This window comes from Hyperolius riggenbachi, chromosome 5 (genome assembly GCF_040937935.1).
Source record: "Hyperolius riggenbachi isolate aHypRig1 chromosome 5, aHypRig1.pri, whole genome shotgun sequence".
Classification (NCBI taxonomy): domain Eukaryota; kingdom Metazoa; phylum Chordata; class Amphibia; order Anura; family Hyperoliidae; genus Hyperolius; species Hyperolius riggenbachi.
In genome coordinates, this window is record NC_090650.1 from 225,053,122 (window position 1) to 225,080,853 (window position 27,732).

At 44.2% G+C, this 27,732-nt stretch overlaps 1 protein-coding gene across 2 annotated transcripts in view; it reads right to left on the minus strand.

Annotated features, from left to right (window-relative positions):
* The window catches only part of GABBR2 (gamma-aminobutyric acid type B receptor subunit 2), an 842,117-nt gene that overhangs the window by 42,539 nt on the left and 771,846 nt on the right, over window positions 1–27,732 (minus strand). For both annotated transcript variants that reach the window (XM_068236712.1, XM_068236713.1), the window contains exon 14: window positions 2,645–2,755. In XM_068236712.1, the coding sequence (XP_068092813.1) occupies window positions 2,645–2,755 (111 nt within the window). The remainder of the gene's footprint in view (window positions 1–2,644; window positions 2,756–27,732) is intronic.

Here is a 27,732-nt window from a genome sequence, read left to right on the forward strand (position 1 = left end):
CAGAGCAGAGAATTCTGCTTAACACTAATGGATATAAAAGAAAAAAACACAGGAACCCCAGAAGCCCAATCTGGTGTATTATTTTACCGTAGTACATAATGATAAATAAAAGTAAGTAACAACTGGACACATACAACAAGTTGCTCTCAAAGCAACCACTGCAACCCCTCGTGGGTAAGTACCATCCCCACCCGGCCTCTGCGGACTGTGGGGTTTGGTTCTATGCCTATAGCAGTGTGGATGGTCATACTGAACTAGTTAGGGAATAGATTAGAGGAGCTGCTTGCTTACATAAAATTGTATTTTGCTAAAACAGTTACACCACCTGAGTGTATAAAATATGCCATGATATAATGTTTCATAAGTACAACATAAGAATTTACCAGGTATTTGTAACAGGGAAAAACCTGTTATCCTTTCTTCTTCCTTCTCCCTTTTTTGTCTGATGAATCCCTGTTATTGTTAAACCACTGTCTCCCCCTTTTTTCAACCTCCAAGCAGATGGGCCACATTTAAATCTTACTCTCACGAATGGTCACTTTCTTTACTCCTGCTGTCTGCAGCTGGTGATATCTCTCCAAATCTTAGTCCCATCCTCAGACTTTACCCATCACATTACCCAGTACTAAAATAACATCATGTATACACCATTTCCACTTCACCTGTCAGACCACAAGAAATCTTATAAATAGCACATGTGCACCCACAATTCCTCCTCCCCCAACTGGTGTCATATGGATGGCTCACTCAGCATGCAACTAAGTTACAACCTATTGGTCTTTATTCCCTTATCTTCCTGAGCCTCCCTCAACAAAACGTCTCCCTCTGCTCATAGGTGTTACTTCAAATCATGGGGCCCCCCAGCAACACTTTGTTGGGGACCCCCAATCTTTACACCCCCTTCCCTTGCCTAACCTTGGTGGCCCCCCATAGCTTGGAGGTTCATCTTGTTAAACAAGTGTGGTTATCATGATCTTCACACCCAAAACAAGTATAGCCATAAAAACACCTGATCTGGAGGATGGACCCCTATACTGAATGAAGGGAGGATTAGTAGTTGTGTGCCCCACAAAGCTCTGGGACCACAAATACTGTCCAAGGAACTGCACCCCTTTAGTTACGCCTATGTCTCTACTGCTGCCTCGCCCATTGCCTGACCAGGAATATACATCTCATGCTTTTATTTCTAATGTTATACCTCCCAACATTTTATTTGCTTTAGCGGTTGCTGCTTGGCATTAAATATTGATGCTTAACTTATCAGCAACCAATATTTCCAAGTCTTTCACCAAGTATGATGTTCCCAGTAATATTCCATTGAGTTTATATGATGCTATGTCACTGGCATGGCAATGATACATTACCTTACATTTATCCCCATTAAATTTTATCTGCCATATGTCTGTCTAGATCTACAGTCCTATTTTATCCCTTTTTCATTTTAATTCTTATACTTTAATGTAATGTTTTGGACTTAATATTACTGTTTCCCTGTTTTACAGCTTTCAGTTTTGCTAATCTGCTTACCTTTTTGCAGTTTTCATTACAATAATTTTCTTTATTACATATTCAGACTCCTTGTGCTGTACGGTTCTAAATACATTCCTTTGACATGTAATCATGTCCAATACATTTTTACTTATATATAGTTTTATGTTCACATTTTTGTACATATTGAATGTACATACTACCATACACATCAAGAATCTTTTTTTTATCTAGTTTGTTTTATATTACCAAATAAAGGAGAGCATTTTTCCTGGTTTGATTGGCTACCATTCCAGTCAAGTAAATTGTCTTGTAGTTTTGATAAAACACATTTGTAACTTTTACTGGAGTTAGTACCTACAATATCCCAGGTAATGTCGTGATATTTAAAATCGCCCAAAGTTATGACCCCATTTTTGCTTTTGCTATTGTTGTTTGAATTTGCCTTAGTTCAGTTCCAGGGCTGTTCAGGTGAACTGGGCACAAAATCTGTGGTTTGGTAGGTCCTGAATACAAACACCATTGAAGTTAGTGAGGGAACAATTATGCTGCTACACTTGCTGATCCTTGCAGCAGTAATAGAGAGCCTTACATTGCAGGCTCTGTATTTTTCACCAATAGTCTTTAAAATTGAGAATCCCTTTCGGCCTACTAACATTCATATTCTTACACAATTTGGATTTGTTACAACTACACCACGGCTCCCTCAACCCCAGATCAACAAGTCTAATAATTTGGTCATCCCCAGAATCCATCTAAAAACCTTGGGAACCAAAGCCTTCATTATGCCAACCCTAACCGTTGGAACTTCTTACTACAGTTACTCAGGGCAGTTCTCTCCCTGGAGGTGTTTAAATGCAGATCAAAAAGCTTTTTGTATGGCAATTATGGCCAAGTAGCTATTTTTCTCTCACATACTGCAGCCCACCACGGTAATTACTGATTTTAAACATGTCATGCTCTTTGAGCACTATAAAAGAAAAGTGCTTTACAAATGTTGTTGTTACCAAATATGGCACCATGTATTTGACCATTTTTTTTTCATTTATCAGATGCCAAATATGGTAGGTATTTTTTTGAGAAGCTGTCTCCTCAGAGGAAACTCATTGAATCTGGGCCCTAGAATCAGGCTATGATATCTGTGAGTACAACTTACCATGAGAAGCCCTTTGTATGCATAGACAATTCCAAGCCAAATTGTCATGTGAGTGTTCTCACAGTGCTCCAGAAATGGAAGGATTGCAATGTCTCTCCCTGCAGGATCCGGCTGAAAGAGAGGGAATATGACATAAATGTGCAGTTCAGTGCATTGCTTATTTCCTGTTTATTATTATTTATTATCCAAATTAAACTAATGAGAGGAAGTTAAAATGACATCAGTCTAAAAGCCTAGGCACACAATGATTCTAGACTCCTCTTCTCTGCTCTGATTTTCTTAAAAAAAAAAAAAAAGACAAAGCCAGGTCAAAGATCCAGCTCTGGGTTTGAAGTCATGAATTTGCTGTGCACATTGTTGTCAGGGTAAAATGGAGGCAGGCTGAATGTCAGGGAGAGCTAGTATAAGCTATGTATAATGATTATATTTTCTCTGATGCTTTTGTTGTCCTTTCATGCTGACAGCAATATGAAAAGTGAGCCCATTCTTGCATAGAGAATCAGTGTACTTTGTGCTGTTTTCCTGATCTCTGCATCCCTGACCTGCTGAATCTTCACTTTCTGATAAAAAAACATGATAGAAAAAAGATGGTTTAGGAGATGTCCGCATGCACAAAGCCTCAGGGGCATTAGGAATCCTTATGTAAGCTTCACTCAAGATTAAATAAAGCTTTACGACACCCAATGTTAACAAAAATCAGGGTTATAGCTATTAATGGCATCAGTGACATCCATTAAAATACAAAATCTCCTAATAATTAATTGTAAGTAACCATGTGCAGTCATTGATTGTCGAATCATGAAGTCCAGATACAAATGTTTTCCTGATACAGTGTAGATAATTGGCACAGAACAGATTTCTATTTATGTATAAGCTGATTTATCTTGTTGTCATATAAATGGCTTTAAAGTTTATAGTCCGGAGCCCCTACACTAGTACCTGAAAAATGGAAACTGTGGAAATTTGGGCGCTAGAGAATAGACAGTAGTAGAATATCGGTAAAGTGACCAATACTCTGCTATTGAGCAGTGGCAATTCCGATGGTAAAATATCAGTAAGTTATACCCATATTCTGATAATGCTAAACCTAGCCTTATTCTCAGATGAGCCCACTCTCTGCCAATGCGCAGCTCTAACTGACCCCACACCAATGCCAAGCCCTATTCGATGCCCCCTCCCTATGATCCCTAATAAACACCCCCACTAATGCTTAACTCTTAAGTGACCCTCCCACCTATGCCTAGCCCTAACTGACCCCCACGCAAAACCACCGATATGCATGCTCCCTTCGCCATAATATACATTAAATATCAGGTGCTGCAGAAGTTTAGGCACACATTGTATCCCCTGTTATAGGTAAATGACTTTTGAAATTAATAGAGTCAGGAGCCTCCACAACAGCATACAATCAAAATGGGTGCCGTGGAAATGTAGGGACCAAAAATAGAGCTTTGCATACTCTATGTAAAGCTGCAGTTTGTGTAGCGGACAGCCTCAGCAACCGCTATTTTATTGTGCTACCAAATTTTTGACTACAGCCAATATTAACATCGGCACCTATGGGGCACCCACTCTTCTGCCCAAATTTCCTGTTATCCCCACACCAGGTTTTCAGCTGCTGCCATCATTCCTCCCAGGCAACTTAGTCTGTGCCCCGCCTTCTTGCAGTGGGAGCATGATGATACCCACAGCCATAGCCCCACTAACAGAGGATGCTGTTAAGTCCAGTTGATGGACTGCTTCATTTCAAGTGAGAACATTCTTAAAATAGGATGTTTAGCAGTGGAAGTTTAACAAATGCCGCAATTGGGCACTCTGCTCACTAAGCTTTGCTATGGTACTGTATATTTAGAATTTGCCTGGAGTTGCACCTTAAGTATTCACCATGACAATTTTCCCCAATTCTATGAATACAAAATGTATTTTTTTCAAATCTCCAAACTAGCCAATAGAAAATAATTATGTCAAACATAAAAACTTGCATATTCCTTCTATGAATATAATGAATTTCACTGAGAATTGGTATGATAGGAAGCACTTAATTTCTGACATGCTAATTCCAGTTGCTTGCTTCTTACTAATCTCTTTAGTGCTGAAGGCTTTGGCATCACACTCAAATGTTCTTCTGATTCTCAGCCATGAGAGGGGCTTATACAGCTATTACACATGCTGAAATTATGCACATTTCCCTCATTTTCAACATTACGAATGAAATTTGTATTTCTATAGGTCAGGCTATAGGTAAGGGCATACCTAAACAAACATGGATGTAAAATGCGTGCCATTCTGCATGCAATAATGTCAGGAGGAATATGTTCCATGAGGCGCTCTGTATACTTTGTGTATATACTCGGTTTATAATGTAAATATAATACATATCTGTGTATATATAAGAAATGATATAGAAGCCAGCATAAGCCAACTAATTCATTTACACTCTAGCCAAAGGAAATCTCTAAAATTATGTTTCACATTTCAGTAAAAAATGAGACCTGCTTTTGACTTCTATCAGTTGTGTTTGCCCACAAAGGTCACATTGCAGATCAGATTGTACAGAAAAGCTGTGTGAACTGTTGTCAGCACTGGTCCAACTCACAGGTCAGATCTACACAGAGTACTGGCACTGGTCCAACCCACAGGTCAGATCTATGCAGAGTACTGGCACTGGTCCAACCCACAGGTCAGATCTACACAGAATACTGGCACTGGTCCAACCCACACGTCAGATCTATGCAGAGTACTGGCACTGGTCCAACCCACAAGTCAGATCTATGTGGAGTAGCAGGACTGGTCCAACCCACACGTCAGATCTATGCAGAGTACTGGCACTGGTCCAACCCACAGGTCAGATCTATGTGAAGTAGCGGTACTGGTCCAACCCACAGGTCAGATCTACACAGAGTACTGGCACTGGTCCAACCCACAGGTCAGATCTATGCAGAGTACTGGCACTGGTCCAACCCACAGGTCAGATCTATGTGGAGTAGCGGCACTGGTCCAACCCACAGGTCAGATCTATGTGGAGTACTGGCACTGGTCCAACCCACAGGTCAGATCTATGCGGAGTACTGGCACTGGTCCAACCCACAAGTCAGATCTATGTGGAGTAGCAGGACTGGTCCAACCCACAGGTCAGATCTATGTGGAGTACCAGCACTGGTCTAACCCACAGGTCAGATCTATGTGGAGTACCATAACTGGTCCAACCCACAGGTCAGACCTATGCGGAGTACTGGCACTGGTCCAACCCACAGGTCAGATCTATGTGGAGTACCATAACTGGTCCAACCCACAGGTCAGATCTATGCAGAGTAGCGGCACTGGTCCAACCCGCAGGTCAGATCGATGCGGAGTAGCGGCACTGGTCCAACCCACAGGTCAGATCTATATGGAGTACTGGCACTGGTCATATCCACGGGTCAGATCTAGGAGACCTGGGTTCGGAGACCTGGGTTTGAATCTCGACTCTTCCTGTTCAGTAAACCAGCACATATTCAGTAGGAGACCTTGGGAAAGACTCCTTAATACAGCTTCTGCTTATAGATCGCGTCGAGTCCACCAGGAGAAAAGCGCATTATCAATGTTCTGTGTCTGTGTGTGTCTATGCACATGGTATTTTATGCCACTACCTCCTTTAATTCATGTTCACTGCTGTGGGGTTTGTACAGAGAGGTGTAGCAGCTCACAGTTATTTGTAAGGGCTTGACAGCTAATAGATGGGTAGTGGGTATGACTTGTGGAGGAGGGCCAACTTTCGGGGCTGCTGTACCTCCAAGACACTGACAACAAAATAACAGGTAAATGCTATTGCACATTTGAGAAGCATTTTGGAGGTACTCACCCCTGGTGAGATTATGATTCTGCATGTTAATGCGGTGCTAGCACTAATCCTGCTCCATATTAATACACACAGTTTTTAAAATAAAGGTTCAACATATGGGCATAGTACTTTTCAATTTGCTATTTACTTGTATTATAACTATATTATTCAAAAGGCAAAGCCATGCAAGTTGCTATAAATGAACTGGGTTGAAATGCACAATGCATGTTTTAGCTTTCTATTACCTGCTCAGGATTACATATTAAAGAGAACCTGTATAAAAAAAAAGTTCCCCTGGGGGGTACTCACCTCAGGAGGGGGAACCCTCAGGGTCCCAATGAGGCTTCCCCCACCCCTGTAGCTGCAGGCAGTCCAGTGCTGGCTCCCCCGAAGTGTCCCGGAATCCTCCCTCGACAAGCCTAACAAGCACTGATTTATTTACCTTTCCTGGCTCCAGTGGGGGCGCTGTTGCGGCTCTCCGCACGGGGATAGGTGAAAATAGGCGATCTCCGTCGTGTCCGCTCCAATGCGCAGGCTCAGGAGACTTGCGCTGCGCAGTAGAGTGGCCCAACAGCAATCGTCTATTTCCGCCTATCTCCAAGGGCGGAGAGTCGATACTACGCCTGCGCTGGAGCCGGAAAGGTAAATATTTACATCCCCGCTATTCGGGGAGCCTTATCTGCGCCGCCGTGGGACCCAGGAGGACGGGGGAAGCCTAAATAGGATCTGGAGGTTTCCCCCAACTAAGGTGAGTACCCCCCAGGGGAGGTTTTTCTCAATACAGGTTTTCTTTAAAGCCCTCTTTCACACATGCTGTGTTATACCGCACCATGGTACGCTTCCCTGTCACTCCCCTGTCACAGTAGCCATTAGTCTTTATGAAACTGTCCACTACCCATGGTGCGACATAATGCAGCGGAAGTGGATATGATAATGCAGATGCGACGCAGACTCTGCAGTGTGTTGCCAAGCAGTACGAGCTGTACCATGTGACAGGCATTTGCATTGGAGTTTATGGCACTGCAACGATCTGTTTAGATTGTTGCAATGGTGCTGCGGCGCGCATGCTCCAATTGGATCAAAATCAGTAATACACTTCCTGTTCAGCAGGGAGCATGTCACTGTTCAGGGGGCGGAGCTATTCCTATTACCCTGTCTGCGCATTCTGCTGCAGGGTAATGTGTATGGTGAAATGGTGAGGTGCGGTTATCCTGCCCCAGACTCTCCTGCCGCAGGACAATCACACTGCACCACATGTGAAATTAGCTGTAAACATCAAGGAAGTAACTTTTTCACCAAAGAACTTTCTATCCTACTTTAACACTGGCACCATTCTCTCTCTCTCTCTCCCTCCCCCCCCTCTCTCTCCCTCTCCCTCTCCCTCCCCCCTCTCACCCCCTCCCCCTCTCCCTCTTCCCCTCTCCCTATCCCCCCCCTCTCTCTCCCTCCCTCCCTCCCTCCCTCTCTCCCCCCTCTCCCTCTCTCTCCCTCTCTCTCCCTCTCTCCCTCTCTCTCTCTCCCTCTTCCCCTCTCCCTCTCCCCCCCCCCCCCTCTCTCTCTCTCACTTTGAGCAGAACCTTTTGCTGTGTTTCTCACTCTACTATAGGTATCAGCTATGGTATGCAGTAAAACAAGGCTTCCTATATTGAGCAACCTCCTGCTGGTAGAACCAGCTGTGCCTTATAATACATCTGGCCTACTTTTTAGCCAATCAGAACTGTCAGGTCATTACTTGATATTTGACTCAACATGTATTAACAACAGCCATGTATAATAGTGTACAGCTTCTGAGATATAGAAACACAAACATATTTACAAAGTCAATATAAAGTGCTATGAACTAAAGCAGCCATTCAGATTCCCCTTTATGTTATGTAGATCCACAAAAGTGAAATATGAACAGAGATGGTGAATGAAATACTAGAAATTACAGCTTGCACAAAACCTTTATGCAAATTGTGTTCTGCTTTAATTTGAAGTGTATTTGATTAGTCCAGTTCCAAGCTGCAATTTGCATAAAATTTGCTTGAATGATAAGCATCTCATTTATTATCGCTACAATAGGTGCAACAAGATTTTCTAAAAGCAAAAAGGACTTCTGGTAAATTTAAATTTTCCCTGTCAAACCTAAAATTCATATTTATTATTTGTTTTCTGGAGTACATTGAATGCATTGACATCCATATCAGTTCCACAAACGGTTTCACAATCGTGTCTAGCGCACTCTAGAGCCAATCTAGGGGAAAAGCCCGTACAGTGAGTCTATGCCTGGGTAATACATTGTAAATGAAAAATAATACCAAGTGCTGCTGTTTATTAATGATATGCAGTCAGTTTCCATACCGTTTATGGGGGGAAATATCCAAAAACCTTTGGATGGGTTTTTTTCAATCCTATATCCCTTTGCACTGCAAGATGTCACACCTTCTGTTTAACTGAGGTAAATCTGAATTTTGCTTGCCAATTTCTGTTATATACCTCCTACTGGAAAAATCGTTCCTCAATCTGTTTATCCCTCAGCCACATTTGCCATCTATAGGCACAACCTAAAAAATTTCCACTTTAGTCAAGCATATAATCTCCCCTATGATGCTCTATTTGGCCATTGGCCACCATGCTACCACCTTGTACACAGCTTTCCCTTAACAAGAGTTCTGCCTCTTAACCCTTTACAAATTAAAGGACAACTGTAGTGAGAAGGATATGGAAGTTGCCAGATGTATTTCCTATTAAACAATACCAGTTGCCTGGCAGCCCTGCTGATCCATTTGGTTGCAGTAGTGTCTGAATCACACAAGAAACAAGCATGCAGCTAATCTTGTCAGATCTGACAATAATGTCAGAAACACCTGATCTGCTGCATGCTTGTTCAGGGTCTATGGGGAAAAATATTTGAGGCAGAGGATCAGCAGGATAGCCAGGCAACTGGTATTGCTTGAAAGAAAATCAATATGGAACCCTTTATAAACCCTCTTGCTTCAGTTGTCCTTTCAGCTCAAATGGCCAGAGCTCTCTTTCCTCTCATGTGTTTTACTGCTGTGCAATGTAAGCATGTATTTTAAACCTCTATGTACAATGCATTAGCTGACCTGTTCAATTGTATAGTATCTGTATACCTATGTTATGTTCTTGTCTATAGAGTTTTTGTTTTTCTTTTGTACAGCTTGACAAAAGATGCTGGCAATATATAATTCAAAATAATTATATATTACATATAAATACAATTGTAAAGCAATGCAATAGATGATGGCACTATATATAGTACATAAATAATACAGAGAAATTTTGCACTCTTATATGATAAGCCTTTGCAAAATGACTGCTGGATAATCTCATTTTTACATGTCGGAGTTCTCCACCCAGATGTTTTAGAAGCATCATTCAGACTTTACTAAACCAGAACTTGAACCCCCAAGACAATATCGTTTCAGCTCCATCAGCACATAGCTAATAGTTCTCATCAGCTTATGCCACTTGAAGAATAAATCTAACAGTATTAATTATTATGGTTTAATGAGATCAGGAAGCCTAATTTTTTGAATGCTCTCATTTGGCTAGCAGTCCTAAACACTCTGATAGAAGAACATTAAAATTAAGCATCCACCTTGGAATAATAACACAATTCACAAAATTGTGATCACCCATATTTAGAACAAGAATATTGTGTGTGTTTACAGTACCGCCCTAGTTAATAATGTTGCTAATATAAAAATTGCAATAACAAGGCTATAACTATAGGTCGTTTAATAAGACTGCACATTACAAAGCTAGTCCCAGGTCATGCTAAATATTAATGGAGGGAACCGGCACTCGCAATACACCCATCAAAAGTTAGTAATGACTGTGAAGAAGAACACAGTTTAATACAGGAACATTATATACTTTCATGAGAATTAGTGGAGGACTGTCACGAACCTGTCTTATTAGTTTTTAATAGCTTCTAATTATTTAGATATTATATTTTTCAGAATAGAAATTACATTTCAGAAAGTAATACTTGTGGGGGTTGTTACCACAATTGTGCGTGCAATTAAATGAATATTATTTTTAAGTCCAGCCTTGGTTGAAACCCAGTGGCTTTATGATTTCATATGTGCAATTAGGACATGATCCTACAGAGGTGGACAGGACACTCTCGGTTTAATTTAGAAATCATTAGAGAACTTAAGAGCTGCTGCAAAATTCTAAAAATGATCTGCTGTTAAGTAGTAAAAGTTTCCAAACCTCAATTTGGATCATAGCAGAACATAGTGATGACTCCTAAAGAGTTAGTGAAATAGCCACAGAGATTGTGAATTACTATATAGATAGTGAATGCAACCATGATGAGGTTTCTTTCTTCTAATAAATTCAGGTTATTTTATTAAACCTTTGTGGACCGGCTGCCTATCCCCCCCTTAAAGGGGGGGGGGGGGGGCATTTTTGGGGGGCCATGCAGTTGGATCCAAACTATAAATTGGTGGGCATGGTGTCCCCTGTATTGCCAGATGTCCCCCGTATTGCCCGCAGCCTTTACTCACCTCCCAGGCTACAGCGATGAGCAGCTCTAGTCCCCTCTGCTTTGGCTGTCATCCTTGCTTGCACTGCCGGGTTGCACCTTGAGGACCCGACACTTACGTCAGAGCGAGCGGGGATGCCGGCCAGAGTAGAGAGGTGTGATGATTGCTGGGGGAATGTCAGGAAGGTGAGTGGATCCTCTTCTCCTCCTCAGACTGACGCTGCTCTGTTAGTGATCACTACGATCTGTCGGCGATCGTAGTGATCATGTGATCAATAGCCTTTTGTGATGGTTCCTGATCACTGCAGAGAGATGTCTGCTGTCATATGACAGCTTAAGCTCCCCTCTCGGGTGCGCATGATCACACCGGGAGCGAAAATGGCAGGTGGCGTAAATCCTACGCTGCATCAGGCTTAGACAGCCACAAGTGCGGTGTAGGATTTACTACACGCGGTCCCCAGAAGGTTAAAGTGAGCCTGTGATGTCTGAGGAACAAAAAAATTACATACTTACATAGGTAGAGGGAAGCCCCTGCACTATCCAGAGGCTTCCAATGTCCTCGTTGACCCTGCTGTTTTCGCACTTGGTCCCTGTGAGCATATTTCACAAAAGCTTGTTGGATATGTTCTCATGACTGCTCTCCCTGCTGTGTATGAGCATTGCCATACTGCTCCTGCATTAGTATGGTCACGCCTGGGCAGTATGCCAAAGTCACGAGTCCATAAGCGGCTACATGCTACTGTGTAGGTTTGGCTATACTTATGCAGGCGCAGTACACTGTGAGAGGGTCCTGGCAAGTGCTGGTGGTGTTGGGGAGGGCACTGTCCAGAGACTTCCCTCTACCAAGTCAGGTATCTAACTTTTCCCCCGGCCAGTACAGATTTTCCATGCCAGTGAACTTCCTTGGGGCTACCCATCCATGTGCAGCAGTCCCCTCCCATTCCATCTTCAGCCCCCTCTTCTGGGTGTAACATCCATGTGCAGGAGCCCCTCTCTTTAATGTACAGAACGTATGTCAACCCAAAATCCATGTTTAAATTCAATATTGTTTATCTTTAGAAATATTTGTCCAGGGTGCTATCTTCCCATATGTGCTTTAAACTTGTTTTCTTAGTGGTAAACCAACGCTAAATACAGAAAATTGGGATACGCACTAGTTCTGGTAATTTTGCATTAATGTATTCACTGTGAAGAAATAAAAATACAACAGGAGACATTTCCATTGGCAAATGCCTGGGCAGACCTGGGAAAACAAGGACTCAAGGGAAGCCTACGCATGAACTGTAACAATTACTTCCAGCTAATAATGGCTGCTCACAGTGATCAGCTGGGGAAATAACTAGATTAACATCAACACATTTTTAGAAAGTGAAGCAAACATGGGAAGCCTCACTGCTGCAATTGGTGTCTCTGCTCTGCTGCAATAACAATTAAAAAAATCACCACATCCCCACATGCACAAAAATGATTTTTTTTTACTTTAATTTCTTTATAACATTAAAGTTCTTTGCTTCCATTTCAATCTTCTTCACCGTCAATTAATCAGCCTAGAGGAAATAGCGCCGGAGAGTTACAATTGCAACGCACCACTAGGTTTTTCAATGACTCAGTCTCTCTCTTATTTATTTCTTCCACATCTCTGTGCCTTTTCTCAAAGAATACATTTGATTAAAATAGGTCACACTGCTCTAAATCTGCTTTTATACATTTATTGTCATTGTAGTGCTTTGTTTTTTTTCCCATTTATTTATTTAATTCAGACAAATGTATCTGTTATTTAGTCTTGATAATGACATTAATGGCGCAACATTTAATTTTAGCTGCATATGGTAACATCATAGGAGAACATTTTGTTGCTTAATAATCCTCTGCGTTTTTCATCTTTACGGGCTGCTATAAATATTATTATATAATTAGTATTGCAAACTCCTGCAGATGCTCTGTACACCTGCAGGAGCTGATGCTGAATTAATTCTCTGGGAGGCTATGGAGACTGTGACGAATTCACAAGGGGAGTTAATGAGCCCACTTGATATCAAGATTGTTCAGAAGCACAGCATAAACACTCTGTGGGGGGATAATAAGACAACTGAGCCATAGCCCTGTAGACATCTATGTTTACTCTGTAAGGAGAGATAAGATGCAAAGAGCAATAACCCATAGCAACCAGCCAGAGTTTACTGAATCAATCAACAGAAGTGAACTCTGCTTGCTTGCTGTAGGCTATTGCGCCTTACTTTGAAAATGGGCAACATCATAGGCGTCACTGAAAAAGAGGGGTGTTTTGGTTTAACAACTGTTTTCTACTTTGAGGCTGTTTGTCACTATAAACATGGCAATCTGCCACTGCAATGCAAATCCACAGATTACCACTTTTTGGTGAACTTTGTGATTTGTTCAGCTTTTGTGATCTGAAGGGAATAGACCTTCTGATCAACATTTTAGGGTAATAATGTTGACAATGTAAGTACTGATCACACCTATAAACATCATATTGCCCCTTTATAAACTATAGTAATCTTAAAGGGATGATTTGATTTTTGTATGTGGAAAATAAAGTGGCAATCTATAGACAAGCTGCCATTTGTTTATAAATAGACCCTTTGTCTTATTTAATAATTTTCATTGGGTCTCATGGAGACCAAGAAAAGTAGACTATCTATTCTAAGCATCAAAGGCAGTAATATTTATCCCTTTACTGTCCAAAATACTAAAAATATTTTATGTTATTGTTATTAAAACGCTGTACAGATGCTTGATGGGTTTGAGTTGGTGCAAAAGAACCATGAATGCTCTTCTTTATGGCATCATTAATACAGAGGGCATTTTTTAACACCTAGCCCTATACACATCCAGCCACAGATGTCTGTTCACAACTAAATCAGCAATTCAATTAGCATAACAATGGTGTGGAGGATAGAATAAAAAAAAATCTAAAGCCTTATTTGCTACCCATAAATGCCTACCCTGTCCCAAATCTCTTTTTCAAGATTATCAAAATGGATAATTATTAAAAAAATGCATTTTAATTTAAGGACCGGACTATTTTGGAACGATCTGTGCTGGGTGGGCTCTCCAGCCCACAGCACTTTGCAGCAGGGCGACCAGACTTCCTCCCCTTTTTTCCCCACTAGGGGGATGTCCTGCTGGGGGAGTCTGATTGCTGCCGGCTACCTGCCTGTTGCAGGGGGGGGGCTCCTCAAAGCCCCTCTCCGCAGCGATATCGGGCCTCCCAAAAAATCCAAAAAAAATCCAAAAAAGCTTTATTGGCAGGACCAAATACATTTAGCATTGCCAAAACAAAACAAAACAAAACATTAACATGGGGAGGGGGGATTGTGGGAATAAGGGAAGGATATAGGGAGTTGGGGTATATAGTCCATAGGTGTGTGGAGGATGTAAGGGACAGCATGGGGGACTGGGATATACAGTCCATAGGGGGGTATTGGGAGGTGTACAGTCCATGTGGTATCATGTTCCTCTCAGTTGGTGGCAGGCTGTGACATATCGGGCAGCTATTTGCACGGTTGTTTCCTCCTTCCCCAGTACGATGTAGAGTTTCCTCTCCTCATCTGTGGAGGTAAAATCCTGGATGTGGGCGGAGAGTCTCTGGAAGTGGGTGGTCCTCACAGGTGCGTATTTGCTGCAGTGTAGCAGGAAGTGGGCCTCATCCTCCAAGACCTCCTGGTCGCATTGTCTGCACAGTCTCTCCTCCCGGAGCTTCCATGTCTGTCTGTACCACCCTGTCTCTACCTCCAGGTTGTGGGCGCTCAGACGGTACAGGCTCAGGGTCTGTCTGTCTTTGTGGTGGTGTAGCCTCTCCAGATATGGAGCCATTGTGTACTCCCTCTGTAGTGATTGGTAGACAGTGAGTTTCTTGGAATTCTTGATGTCACTTCTCCATTCCTCTATGTATCGTTCCTTGCAGCTTTCTATAGTCCGTTTTATTGGGGCTTTTGTCAGCCTTTGTTGGTGGCCTTGGCTGGGCTGGCTGCTGATGCTTTGCTTGTGAGCGTGTGGTATGGCCTGGCCCCCCTGGCTGAGTGAGGCTTTATGGTGGTAAGTGCTGGGGTTGCTGCTCTGTATATGCGCCCAGTATGAGAGTGCCCTCTGCTGGATAGTAAGCCATAGTGGGAACCTGCCTAGCTCTGCCCGGCAAGCTGAGTTCGTAGTGCTTCGATGGACTTGGAGGAGATACTTGCAGAACTCTAGATGGAAGATTTCTGTTGGGCTGGAGTCCCATTTTGATTGGTCTGGGTATGTGACTGGGCCCCATACCTCACTGCTATAGAGCAGGATTGGGGTGACGATGCTGTTGAATATCTTTACCCACACTCTCACTGGTGGTTTTAGGTGGTAAAGCTGTCTTCTGATGGCATAAAATGTTCTGCAGGCTTTTTCTTTCAGGGACTGTACTGCTGTTTTAAGGCTTCCTGATTGGTTGATCTCCAGCCCCAGGTAGGTGTAGCTGTTGGTGGACACCAGTGGGGAGCCATTTAATATAAATGAGGAGGGGGGGTATTATTTCCATTCTTCCTCTGGAATACCATCACTTTTGTCTTCTTTGGGTTGATGGGTAGTGCCCATGTGATACAGAAACTCTCCAGTACTGCCAGGCTATCCTGTAGCCCTTTCTCTGTTGGGGAGAACAGCACAAGGTCATCTGCATACAGCAGGAACTTCACCTCATGGTCATGCAGGAGGAGGCCTGGAGCTGGGGAGGATTCCAGGGCTACAGCCAGTTGGTTAATGTATATGTTAAAGAGCGTTGGGCTCAGACTGCAGCCCTGCCTGACTCCTCGACCCTGCTTGAACAACGCACTTCTCTTCCCATCCACTTTCACACTGCATTGGTTCCCAGTATATGAACGCTTGATGACATCATAGGTTTTTCCTTCTATTCCACTCTCTAGGAGCTTTAGGAAAAGGCCTGGGTGCCACACCGAGTCAAACGCTTTTTTAAAATCAACAAAGCAAGCGTGTATTTTGCCACGTGAGTTGTGGACATGGGTCTTGACGAGGCTGTGCAGTGTGTAGATGTGGTTGGTTGTGCGGTGGTTTGGCATGAACCCGGCTTGGCTTTTGCTGAGTACGTCCTGCTGTGTGAGGAAGGAGACGTTCCTTTTATTGATGATGCTGTTAAACAGTTTCCCCAGTGTGCTGCTGACACAGATTCCTCTGTAGTTTGCTGGATCATATCTGTCCCCGTTCTTGTAGATGGGTGTTATGAGGCCTTCACTCCAAGCCTGAGGAAAGGAGCCCGCACTCAGGATGAGGTTGAATAATCTTGTGAGTGCCTAATGTATATCTGGGGGGCTGTATTTGATCATCTCTGGCAGGATGCCATCTGTACCGCTGGCTTTCTTGCATTTTATCAGCTTTGTTCTTTCTCTTATTTCCTGCACTGTGATTGGTGTATCCAGAGGGTTTTGAAAGTCCTTGATTGTCTCCTACATGTCCTTCAGTTTTGTGGCTATTTGTTTCTGCTCCAGGGTTTGGGCATTTTCTGGGATGTCTTTGTAGAGGTTCCTGAAGTAGTGGAGCCAGATGTGGCCGTTTCGGATATGAAGAGGGCTTTTTTTAGGCTTTGCGCCGATATGGTTCCAGGTCTCCCAGAATGAGTTGTCTTGGAGGGAGTCCTCCAGCCAGTGGCGGATCTAGAGGGGTGCAGGCATGGCTAGTGCCATGGGCGCCAGTGCACCATGGGCGCCATGTCTGCCCCCATGTTCCCCACCACCTCCGCATCGTGTGCCCGATTTCCGATGCTCGATTCCTCCGGTCTCCCCCACCTCCACCCGCCGGCTCTCAGTCCCTGCTTTTAGCGTTTACATTAGCGGCAAGAGAAGAGACACGGAGTACGCACACCATCCACCCGTGCGTGAAATGCGGAAGTGACATCATCAGTCACTTACTGCAATTGAAGCGCATCGGGTCGGAAGTGTGCGCCCTCTCTGTCTTGGGTCTTGCCGCTAATCTAAACTCTAACAGCAAGGACAGAGAGCCGGCGAGCAGAGGCGGGGGAGACCGAAGGAATCACCATAGCAACACAGCCACAACTGTGATTTGGAGGTCTGCTGCAGAGGGCCCCCTGGAGATCCGCGACGGGTCCCCCCAATATGCAGATCATCTGCAGTAATGATGGAAGCCTTCAGCTGGAGCCGAGTCAGTCAGAATCTCCAGCGTGCATGCAGGCCACCCCGCCCCCCTTCCTCATCCAGCGTGCACGGAAGCTCTCCAGTCTCCAAGTTTGTCATTTGGCAGCCTCAGTGAAGACAGAGCTGCGGCTGTTAGATCTGCCTGCTCAGGTCAGTGTCCCAGCAGGAGAGCAGAGAAAGAAAAGCAGTAGCAGCCCGGACAGCTTATCGGTGAATGTGCAGGGGTCATCTGGGGAAGTGTGTGTGTGTGTGTGTGTGTGTGTGTGTGTGTGTGTGTGTGTGTGTGTGTGTGTGTGTGTGTGTGTGTGTGTGTGTGTGTATGTGTGTGTCTGAGGGGGAGGTGGTGGTCTGGGAGACGCATTCTTTTGTAAAAGTGCAGTGTCTGGGGTACACTGCATCATCACTGTTTTTAATAAAAAAAAGGAAAACTGTTAAAAGTGATCTGTGCCAAATATTTGATTAGTACCGTATATGGTTCAGGGTCCCCTGATCTTTATTTACCTTACAAGAAGTGATGGCCCAAAGTGGAGGTGTGTAACTACTTAATATTTAATTGGGAGGCAGTGACTACTTGATTAATTATCTGTAGGCATGTGACTACGGGGGGGGGCGGGGCGCAATTTCAGTGTTTGCCACGGGCGCTATATTGCCTAGATACGCCTCTGCCTCCAGCTGTTGGAGTTTGTGGGAGATGTGGCTCTGTTTTTTCCGGCTGAGGGTGTCTTTGTATTGTCTCTGTAGGTGGTCATGGGCTTCCCTTAGGTCCCGGTTGTTGGGGTCTCTGTGTTTTTGGTTAGAGGCTGCCCTTAGCGAGTTACGTAGAGCCTTGCATTCACTGTCAAACCATTTTTGGGACTGTTTATTTGTGGATCTCTTGAAGTTGGTCTGCTTGATGCCTGCTAGTACTGCCATGGTATGTAGGATGTTACTGAAGTCCTTCACTGCATGGCTGACACCTTGTTGGTTTGGTTCATATGGGTTGTTATAAAAGTTTGTCAGCAGTTCTTGGATTTTGGCACTTTTGGTCATGTTGATGTATTCGGTGGCAGACTGTTTGGGCCATTTGAAGGATGGTGGCAGCTTGTAGAGACCGGTCTGGTGAGGCTGCTGTGCAGTTGGTTTATCGGTGGATTTCAGGTACAGCAAGATTTGGTTGTGGTCTGACAGGTGTGTTTCAGGGGTGACTATGAGGGCATTGATATTTATGGGGTCTGTGTCTGTGACGGCATAATCTACCACACTGCTGCCTACGTGTGAGTTCATAGTGAATCTCCCAAGAGAGTCACCCCTGGTTCGCCCATTCATTATGTATAGGCCCAGGCTCCGGCACAAGTTCAACAGGGCTTTCCCACTTTTGTTTACTGTCTTGTCATAGCTGTTTCTTGCTGTCTGCATTGGTTCCTGGTAATAGCTCTCCCCTCCAAGTATGTATGTGTTTCCCTCAGAGGTCAGATAGTCCTTCTCTGTGCCTGTTCTGGCATTAAGGTCTCCATAGATGAGTACTCTGCCCTGAGACTGGAAGTGGCTGGTTTCTCTTTGTAGGATCTCATAGATATCAGGCTTGTAGTAAGGGGACTCTGTTGGGGGGATGTATGCTGCACACAGGTACATGTCGGACTGAGAGGTGAGGATGAAGCTGTTTATTTTGATCCAGATGTGGCGGTCTCCTTGTTTAATTGCTTTAATGTGCTCTGTAAGCTCCTCCTTGTACCATATTAGTATGCCTCCTGAACGACGACCCTGTTTAACGTTCTTGTTTTTCTGTGAAGATACAGAGAACTCCCTGTATCCCATGGGTGCAAGAGATTCATCCTCTGCCCGGGTCCATGTCTCCAGGAGGATTTGAATATCAATGTTTTCAAGTCTTTTTTTAAAGTCTGGATCATTTGTTTTGGATCCAAAGGCTGAGGCATTCAGCCCTTGAATGTTCCAGCTACTGATAATAAGTGATGCCATTTTGAGTCTGTATACCTTGTAATAAGCAGGGATTGTCATAGGACTCAATATCATCGGGGTGTCGCATCAGTATACTATATAAAGTGCTAAACAATGTCCGGATTTCCGCCATGTTTCTGCCCTCCCTTCCTCCGTGTTGCCATTGTGGGGCAGGCGGTTTCCTCCACATTTGCCTTGTTTGTGGACGCTCACTTTGGTAATGCTTTATTGGAGTGTGCCATCTGTTTGTGGGATTAGGTCTTTCTTGGGGTCTCTGAGGTCTTGTAAGTACCATGTCCTTAAAGTTGTATGTCTGGTGAGGATCTGATATTGGAGGCCAGTTCTGCATTGATCTGTTTAATTGTTTAGTGAGGGATGTCTTTTCTTGGGAGCAGGGAAGAGAGGATACTCTTTGTGCTGGGGAATTTCTGCTGTGCCCTTTTAACCATTTGTGACAATTTGTATATGATGGTTTCTTGGTCTGTAGTGTTTTCTTGTATAATGTCATTGGTGCCGGTGTGCAGGATGAGATGTTTTGGGTCAGTGAAATAAGGCTCCTTAATGACCTGTGTTACTTGTTCAATAGTTGAGCAGGTGATTTTAATGACATTCTTCCCTGGAAAGAGTCTCTTTATGTCCAGGTATGTCCCATTACAGTCTATAATCAGCACAATGTCAGGACTGCGAGGTTTATAGGAGCCATTTGCTTGGTGTTTTGGCTTGGGCAAGGCAGTCTTGGCAGCATTGGGGGGGGGGGGGGGGGCTGACTGGCAGTGGCTGGGCTCTGGGGTGTTGGGTGAGGCTGTGTTGGTATCATCTGGGGAGGGGCCTGGCTGGCTGTGGTTGGGTTCTGCGGTGTTGAGTGAGGCTGTGTTGGTAGCATTTGGGGAGGGGTCCAGCTGGCTGTGGTGGTCTTTGGTGTGTGGTCTTTGGGTGTTTACTGTATCTTGTGTGTGGTGTACAGTGCTGTCCATAATCAGCGCACGACTTGTGATAACCTTTGTACATTTTGTTGTCACCTCTTCTTTTGGCTGATTTAATATCTGTATTCTCCGGATCTCCTCCTTAAGCTGTGAATTCTCCTCCTGCAGTTGTTGAAGAGATGCTTTGATTTCACACAGGGCTTCAGTGTGCTCAGATTTCAGCCTGGCTAGTTCTTCTCTCAGTTGGTCATATGCATTTTTCACACCTTGGCTTCTTTGATACTGTTCTCTGAAGAGGGTGAAGTCTCTTTCTAGATTAGACAGACAGTCTCTGAGGGTCTCCAGGGAGGGGTGTGATTGAGAGTCTCTGGGGGGCAGTTTTTCTCCCTGTTTTGAAGTTTGATCCTCACATTTTTGTGTTGCAGGGTTATTTATGGTTTTATAGTTTTCTGCTTTCTCTCTGATATGGGGAAAGAGCGTCTCAAATTCCTCTAGTCTGCATTTAGCACCTTGGATCAAGATGGTTCCACTGTTATAAACACTGATGGTTAATGCTGTCTGCTGGGGGGAGTCCTCATCCTGAGTTCTGATTTGCCTGCCTGCATCCCCATCCTGGTTGATGTCCACAATTGTAATATCTTTGTAGTGTTCACATATTGCCTTGTGCCATGCGAGGATATGTTCTGTATATAATATTAAATTAGTTTTGCTCCCTTGTTTGTAATAATCTGCACATAGAGTTTCTGTATTGGCTTTCAGTATTGACCTCTTAATTGCCTTCCTTTGATCTTTGTTTGTGTCTTTTGGGTATGTTATTTTTAGGATTCCTGACCTCCTGCTGGCTCTGCCTGTTGTCTCTGAGGCTTCAGTCTTGTCTATGCTGCTCTGCTTTTGCATTTCCATTATCACAGTACTTTTCTTATTTTATATCTTTGTCTTTCTATTATAATGTATTGGCAAGTTTATGCAGTTGTATGGCAGAAAGCCCTTACCTTGGAGAGGGCTTGTGTTCTGTTCCTCTGGATTTCTGTTATCTCTCTGAGGGCAGGGCAGGGGTCTCTTTAGCAGTCTGCTTGTTGCTACTCTATAAGCTTGTTTCTTTTCTTTTGTCTGGATGTCCATGTTTAAAATTCTTTAATCCATGTCTTTAGTTCTTCATTCTGTCTGTTTGTCTGTTCCTTGCTTTTGTGATGTCCTCCAATTGCTCATTACAAGGTATAAGTTGTATAGAATTAGGAGCTCATCTTCAGTGCTGCTTACTGCTGCTCCCTCTCTTTCCCTCCCTCCCCTCCCTACCCTGGGCAGCACAGGACGGCGATCCGTCCTGCGCCGCCTCTGATAGGCTTCAGCCTATCAGATGCCGGCGATCCCCAGCCAATCAGAGGCCAGGGATCTGACATCCGTTTCCATGTAATACCACTTACGACCTGCCGCCGCCTATTGGCATTAGGCGGTCGTTAGGTGGTTAATGTAATGCAGGCTGTCAGATATTAACCCCCTTGGCGGTATGAAAAATACCGCCAGGGGGCAGCGCAGCAGTTTTTTTTAATTTATTTTTTTAAATCATGTAGCGAGCCCAGGGCTCGCTACATGATAGCCGCTGCTCAGCGGCATCCCCCCGCCCGCTTCGATCGCCTTCGGCGATCTCCGATCAGGAAATCCCGTTCAAAGAACGGGATTTCCTGGAGGGCTTCCCCTGTCGCCATTGGGACTCCGGATCCAACCCTCGGCGCTGCCTGGCACTGAGTGGCCAGGCAGCACACGGGGTCTGGGGGGGGGGGGGCCGCGCGCCGCACCGGATAGCGGCGATCGGGGTGCTGGCGCAGCTAGCAAAGTGCTAGCTGCGTCCAGCAAAAAAAAAAAATTTAAATCGGCCCAGCAGGGCCTGAGCGGCACCCTCCGGCGGCTTACCCCATGTCACACACGGGGTTACCGCTAAGGAGGTTAACACATTTTTTCTGGATGCATGTGTAATTATTTTTAATTTATCATGTTAATTTACTGGAGCCAATGGAGCCACACATTTGTCAATCCTTTGTTGTTGCAATGTATTTAAAGAGAAAAGTCTTTATTATTTTGAAAATATTGGTTCTGGACACAATGGAGTTGATCATTAAAAAAAAAACGTATGTCATCTATTATCTTGCCTAACTGTGTTTATTGTATTTATATAAAACTCTTTAGGCACCCAAAAACTACAGATTACTTAAAATAAGGCAGGAGAAAACTTGTACTGAAGTTAAGTTAACCAGGAACAAGCTATTTTGAGTGATTTTTTTTTCACTTCCCAATTTCTGAAAAGTTACTTTATAGATAACATTAGAATTTGCTTGGTTTCTCTCCAAAATAAAGTGAAGCTGAGAAAGTAAAACTAATCCATAAACCACACAGCTGGTACCTTTCGCCTCATCATACATACACATTCGAACAAGTTTGTTGGCACCCTTCCAAGAAAAGAAAGAAAGAACCCACACCTTTGCAACTGACAAACATAATTGGCAGCCAATATTGTTCATTTCACATTTAACAAAGACAAACTTCACTTTAGATTTCAGATTCAACAGAATATTTTAACCTCTTGAGGACTGCAGTGCTAAACCCCCCTAGTGACCAGGCCATTTTTAGTAAAAAAAGGCCACTGCAGCTTTAAGGCAGGGGCCGCACAACACAGCACACAAGTGATTCCCCCCCTTTTCTCCCCACCAACAGAGCTCTCTGTTGGTGGGGTCTGATCGCCCCCACATTGTTTATTTTTTTGTACAAATATTTTTGTTACCTTTTTTTAATGAAAAACGTATGTTTCTTTAAAGATATTCCCTGCCTCCCTACCTCCCTCCCCACAGCCAGCCAATTATGGCGATCGGCTGTTATAGGCTTCTGCCTATGAGAGACGATCGCTCTCCAGTATCCCAGGGGGACAGCCGTGTCAGTACAGCGCAGCTGCCGATCGCATTGCTGTACATGTAAATAGATGGCGATCACGCCGTCTAACAGTCTCCTGAGTGGCAATAGACGCTCGGAGACTGAAGGCGGAATGGAGCTCCGCCCCTCAAGCAGGAGATGCGCGCACCCTGCGCCTGGCCCCAGGACTTTACGCCAATCGGCGTTAGGCGGTCCTGGGGCTGCGGCCACACCCATCGGTGTGATGCGGTCGGCAAGAGGTTAAGTCATAACACAAATCAAAATGGTATAGACAAAAATTGTGATTTTTGCTGGAATGTTTTTGTTTCACAAGCTTTAGAGGCAATGGCTGCAAAGATGTAATTCCTCTAGCTGTCTCTGTGACTTCTAATTCTGTCAATAGTAGTCTGACCCACCTTTCCTGAGCAAACTGTTCCAGCATGTTCTAATTTGACTCAGATCAGAGCTCATAGATGGCTACTTCAAAATAGCCAAATAGCCAATTCTTATTTGCTACTCTGGTGATTTTAGCTGTGTGTTTTGAGTTATCTTGTTAGAGGATATATATGACCTTTATCTGAAATGGAAGGTTTCTGACACTGTGGCAGTACGGTTTGCTCCAGAATGTCTTGTTTCGTTCACAGACTCAAGGTCCTTAAAAACAAAGCAAGTCTCCAACATAACCAAGCCTCCTCCTGTTTTAGTGTAGGTATGATGTTCTTTTTTTTTGAAACCTCCACTTTTCATCTGTAGACATATGATTGATGTGACTGGATATATGTGATTTGCCTAAATGCAAGTCCCATGTGTCCAAAGGACATTCTCCCAAAAGCATTGTGTTCCATCAATATGCATTTCAGCAAATGACTAGCTTTTGTATGCATTTATTGCAGTAGTGGAGTGTCTTCTTTCACTGAGCCCATTGTCAATCATAACACAACAGACTGGTGGACTTTGATGTTTGGATTTAACTTGTGTCTATTTGGGAGTTGGCTTTTAGTCCACCATTCTCAATATCCTGCTGCCCGTTCTGGGGTCTCGTGGATATTAAAATTCTTTATAATAATTGTTTTTAAAGGAATAGCCCGGGGTTGAACTGACAACATTTCCCTATAACATTCCTGTGTATACTCTCTCCTCTGACCGCCTCAGATAACTCCTTCCTTTGCTTTTTTTGGTACATGCTCATGTTGCTTCCTCACCCTCTCCATTGAACTGTACTCACTTCTTTAGAAGTAGCCGAGTAGCATGTCAGTATAACATTCATGCTCTGAAGGTCTAATTATATATATATATATATATATATATATATATATATATATATATATATATATATATATATATATATATTGTAATGCTGGGGGAGTCATACTTTCTGCCCACCCGGGGCAGCAAGGCTGAGTAGCTGGATAATGGAAGAGGCTACACAGATGGACACAGGAGTGATGAACAAGGGAGCAAGATTGCCCAGAGCAACTGCAGCTCTGGGCCGCCTATCAGGCTAGATACTATATGCGGAAATTTCATGTACAGCATGCGAAAACCGAATTTCGTGTTCCGAATTTTCGTGTTCCGAGTGCATTTCTATAGAAGTCAATAGTGCCAACTTCTGCGGTTAATTGTAAAGCCCCTGTACATGCTATCATCACCAAATTTGGCATGTATATTAAGCAGATGAGTAGGAACATGGTAAAAAAAAATTGTGAAAAGACCTTATAGTTTTTGAGCAAATCGATTTCAAAATTTCATAGGAAAAATGTTTTTTAAACTGTGTAAAATGACACTGCTGCAGTACAGGTTACTTCATTCCGAGTTCTGTATACATATTGTATACATTTCATGAAAACAGACAGCGTGTACCCCTATACTCATTTCTCCTGGGGAGGGGGCAGCTTCCGGAGTCTGCTTGTTAAAGGGGACCCCCGGATGGCACCATGAACCCCCCAGGACGTCGGCGGCCCCCACCTGCTCCTGGGGCACTGGAGGTGGGGAAGAGCCCCCTGTCCATGGATTGGACAAGGGCTCTGGGGGAGAGGGGGAGGTTTGCCGCCCCTCTCCTCCAGAGCCACCCCATACCATGGACCATGCTGGCTGGTATAGCTCAGGGTGCGAAGCCCCACGTGGCCGGGACTCCACATTCTGGCTATCCCAGCCTGCATGGGGGACAAGGGGTTAAGGAGGCTTGGGAGGGGGGACCCCAGGCTATCTGTTTTTTTTTGTGAAATGTATACAATATGTATACAGAACTCGGAATGCAGTAACCTGTACTGCAGCAGTGTCATTTTACACAGTTTAAAAACCATTTTTCCTATGAAACTTTAAAATCATTTATTTAAAAAACTATATGTGAGAAAACGCGGAAAAGCCGCCGCGTGTACTGATAGCAAGGCGGCTGGATCCGCATCCAGCGCGGCGGTTTGTACGCAGCAGCATGCGTCTGATACTGTGATAGATCGCGGAAAAACCGCCGCATGTACTGCTAGCAAGGCGGCTGTTTCCTCGCAGCGGCATGCGTCTGGTGTGGCTGGGTCTGTTAGTGCACCTGGATGGAAAACTACGCGCGCGAGCCAGAAGTCAGGACCTTTATACCAGCTGGTGATTGATCAGCTGATCAGGACGATCAGCTGATTCCTGCTGGACTCCTGATTGGCTGAGTGGCTCGGGCGGGGCGGCAGAGTCCTGCAACTATATATACAGCTTGCTTGCCAGTTGCTGGTTGTCTGCCATTGCGAACACTTACGTGGATGCATTCAGACCATGGTCAGATCCTGCAGTGTGTTTGAACCAGGAGGACCTGGGAATTCACACTGAGCCAGATTACTTCTGTTTATATTTGTGTTATACTCCAGACTAGTTCCAGGATGCTGAGACCACGGACCTCGTACCCAAGACTAGGGAACTGTATTATCATTTGTGTTATTCTCCATACTAGTTCCAGGGTGCTGAGACCACGGACCTCGCACCCAAGACTAGGGAACTGTATTATCATTTGTGTTATACTCCAGACTAGTTCCAGGGTGCTGAGACCACGGACCTCGCACCCAAGACTAGGGAACTGTATCATCATTTGTGTTATTCTCCAGACCTGCTTGTGACGCCCATCTTCCAGGGGTCACTAGCCACCAGGTCTTCTTGCTACTCAGCCTGGGACTCACCCCCTTGGATGTCTCAGGCTGCTGCAAGATCTCTGCACTTCCAAAGGGAGGTATTTCTCATACTGTCAAGGACCACCTGCTCCTTGGGTGGTTCTAACTCAAAGTTATTACTGTTGCACCAAACACTCACACTATATAGGTGTCCAGAGGATAGCAATATATCTGTATTATCGGTGATTCTGCAGATCATCAATAATCAGGTATATATCTGCATTCCTGGTGATACTGCAGATCACCAATAATCAGATTCTCTCTGCGTGCTGACACCAATCGTTACACTATAAGGTCGTTTCACAATTTTTTTTTTACCATGTTCCTACTCATCTGCTTAATATACATGCCAAATTTGGCGATGATAGCATGTAAGGGGGCTTCACAATTAACCACGGAATTTAGCACAATTTACTTCAATGTAAACGTGAATTCGGTACTCGGAATTGCCGAATTTTCGAGCTTCGAGTGCTTACTCGGAACTGCGAAATTCCGATGGCAAATTCGAAATTCGGAATCCGAGAGCTCAGCCCTACACAACATACCTGGTCTGTAACAGGCTTGGGTCATACACGATAGATCAGATGGCAGTAATACAGAAGGACTAGGCAAATTCGTAGTCAAGAGGCAGGCAAGGGTCAGAACACAAAACAATATACAATATTACAATAATATAAATACTGACTGACTAGAGTACATATATATCGTGCTGATGCGCAATATATGAAATGTAGCTCTCAAATAACTCACTAGCTAAAGCACAAGTAATGACAATTAACAAGACAGACAACAGACAGACGGAATGCTAAGCCAATCTAGTCGCTGCTTCAGCGACGGCAACATTCACACTGAGATAGACAAGACTAACAGGTAGGAGCATAACTAATGGCAACCGCTGCTATAGTTCGTCCTCAAGAACAAGGCAAGAGCAAGGCAAGAAGGAATACTACCAGTCACCAACGTGGTGCTGGCAGAAGTCAAACTATCAGGATCAGAAGGACTTTACTGACCCCCGCAAGTCAGCAAATGTCCAACAGACATGAAAATACAGAACAAGGCATTATACAGTTTTACAATAACAACTTTCACAGCATGGACCCAACGACAACTCAAAGAGCTAAACGCTATGTCGGGCGGAGTCTGAAATGGGAGGCAGACTTTTATGTCAGCATCAGCCAATGGATGCAGGCATGCAAATTCCCACACAGCTGAATGGTAATTACGCAATCCTGAGCCAGCTTGATCACAAGCTACCAGCTAAAAGACTCTCCCCATAACAAATACATGCAATACTATGCAACAACATGCATGTATGAAATCCAGAGTTATCTGGCTGCAGTTCAATTGCAGCAAACAAAGGGAAGAGTTATGACAGCATCCTGAGCTGCTCTGAACTGCAGAGTGATTGCAAATGACAATGAGACTCATTGCGAATAATGCGCAACAGAATGCAACCAGATAAGTCAGAACTGCCCGGTTGCAGTCCCACTTAAGGCCAGCCCTAGGTTTCACAGCGCCCTGAGCATAACCAGATTTTGGTGCCCCCCCCCCCAATTCATCCTCTTCGTGCCCGCACGCACGCAGGCGCATGTGCAAGATCCCCTTTAGTGTATATAGGCAGATCCCCTTTTAGTGTATATAGGCAGATTCACCCCACCCCCCTTTGGTGTATATAGGCAGATCCCCCCTCTAGTATATATAGGCAGATCC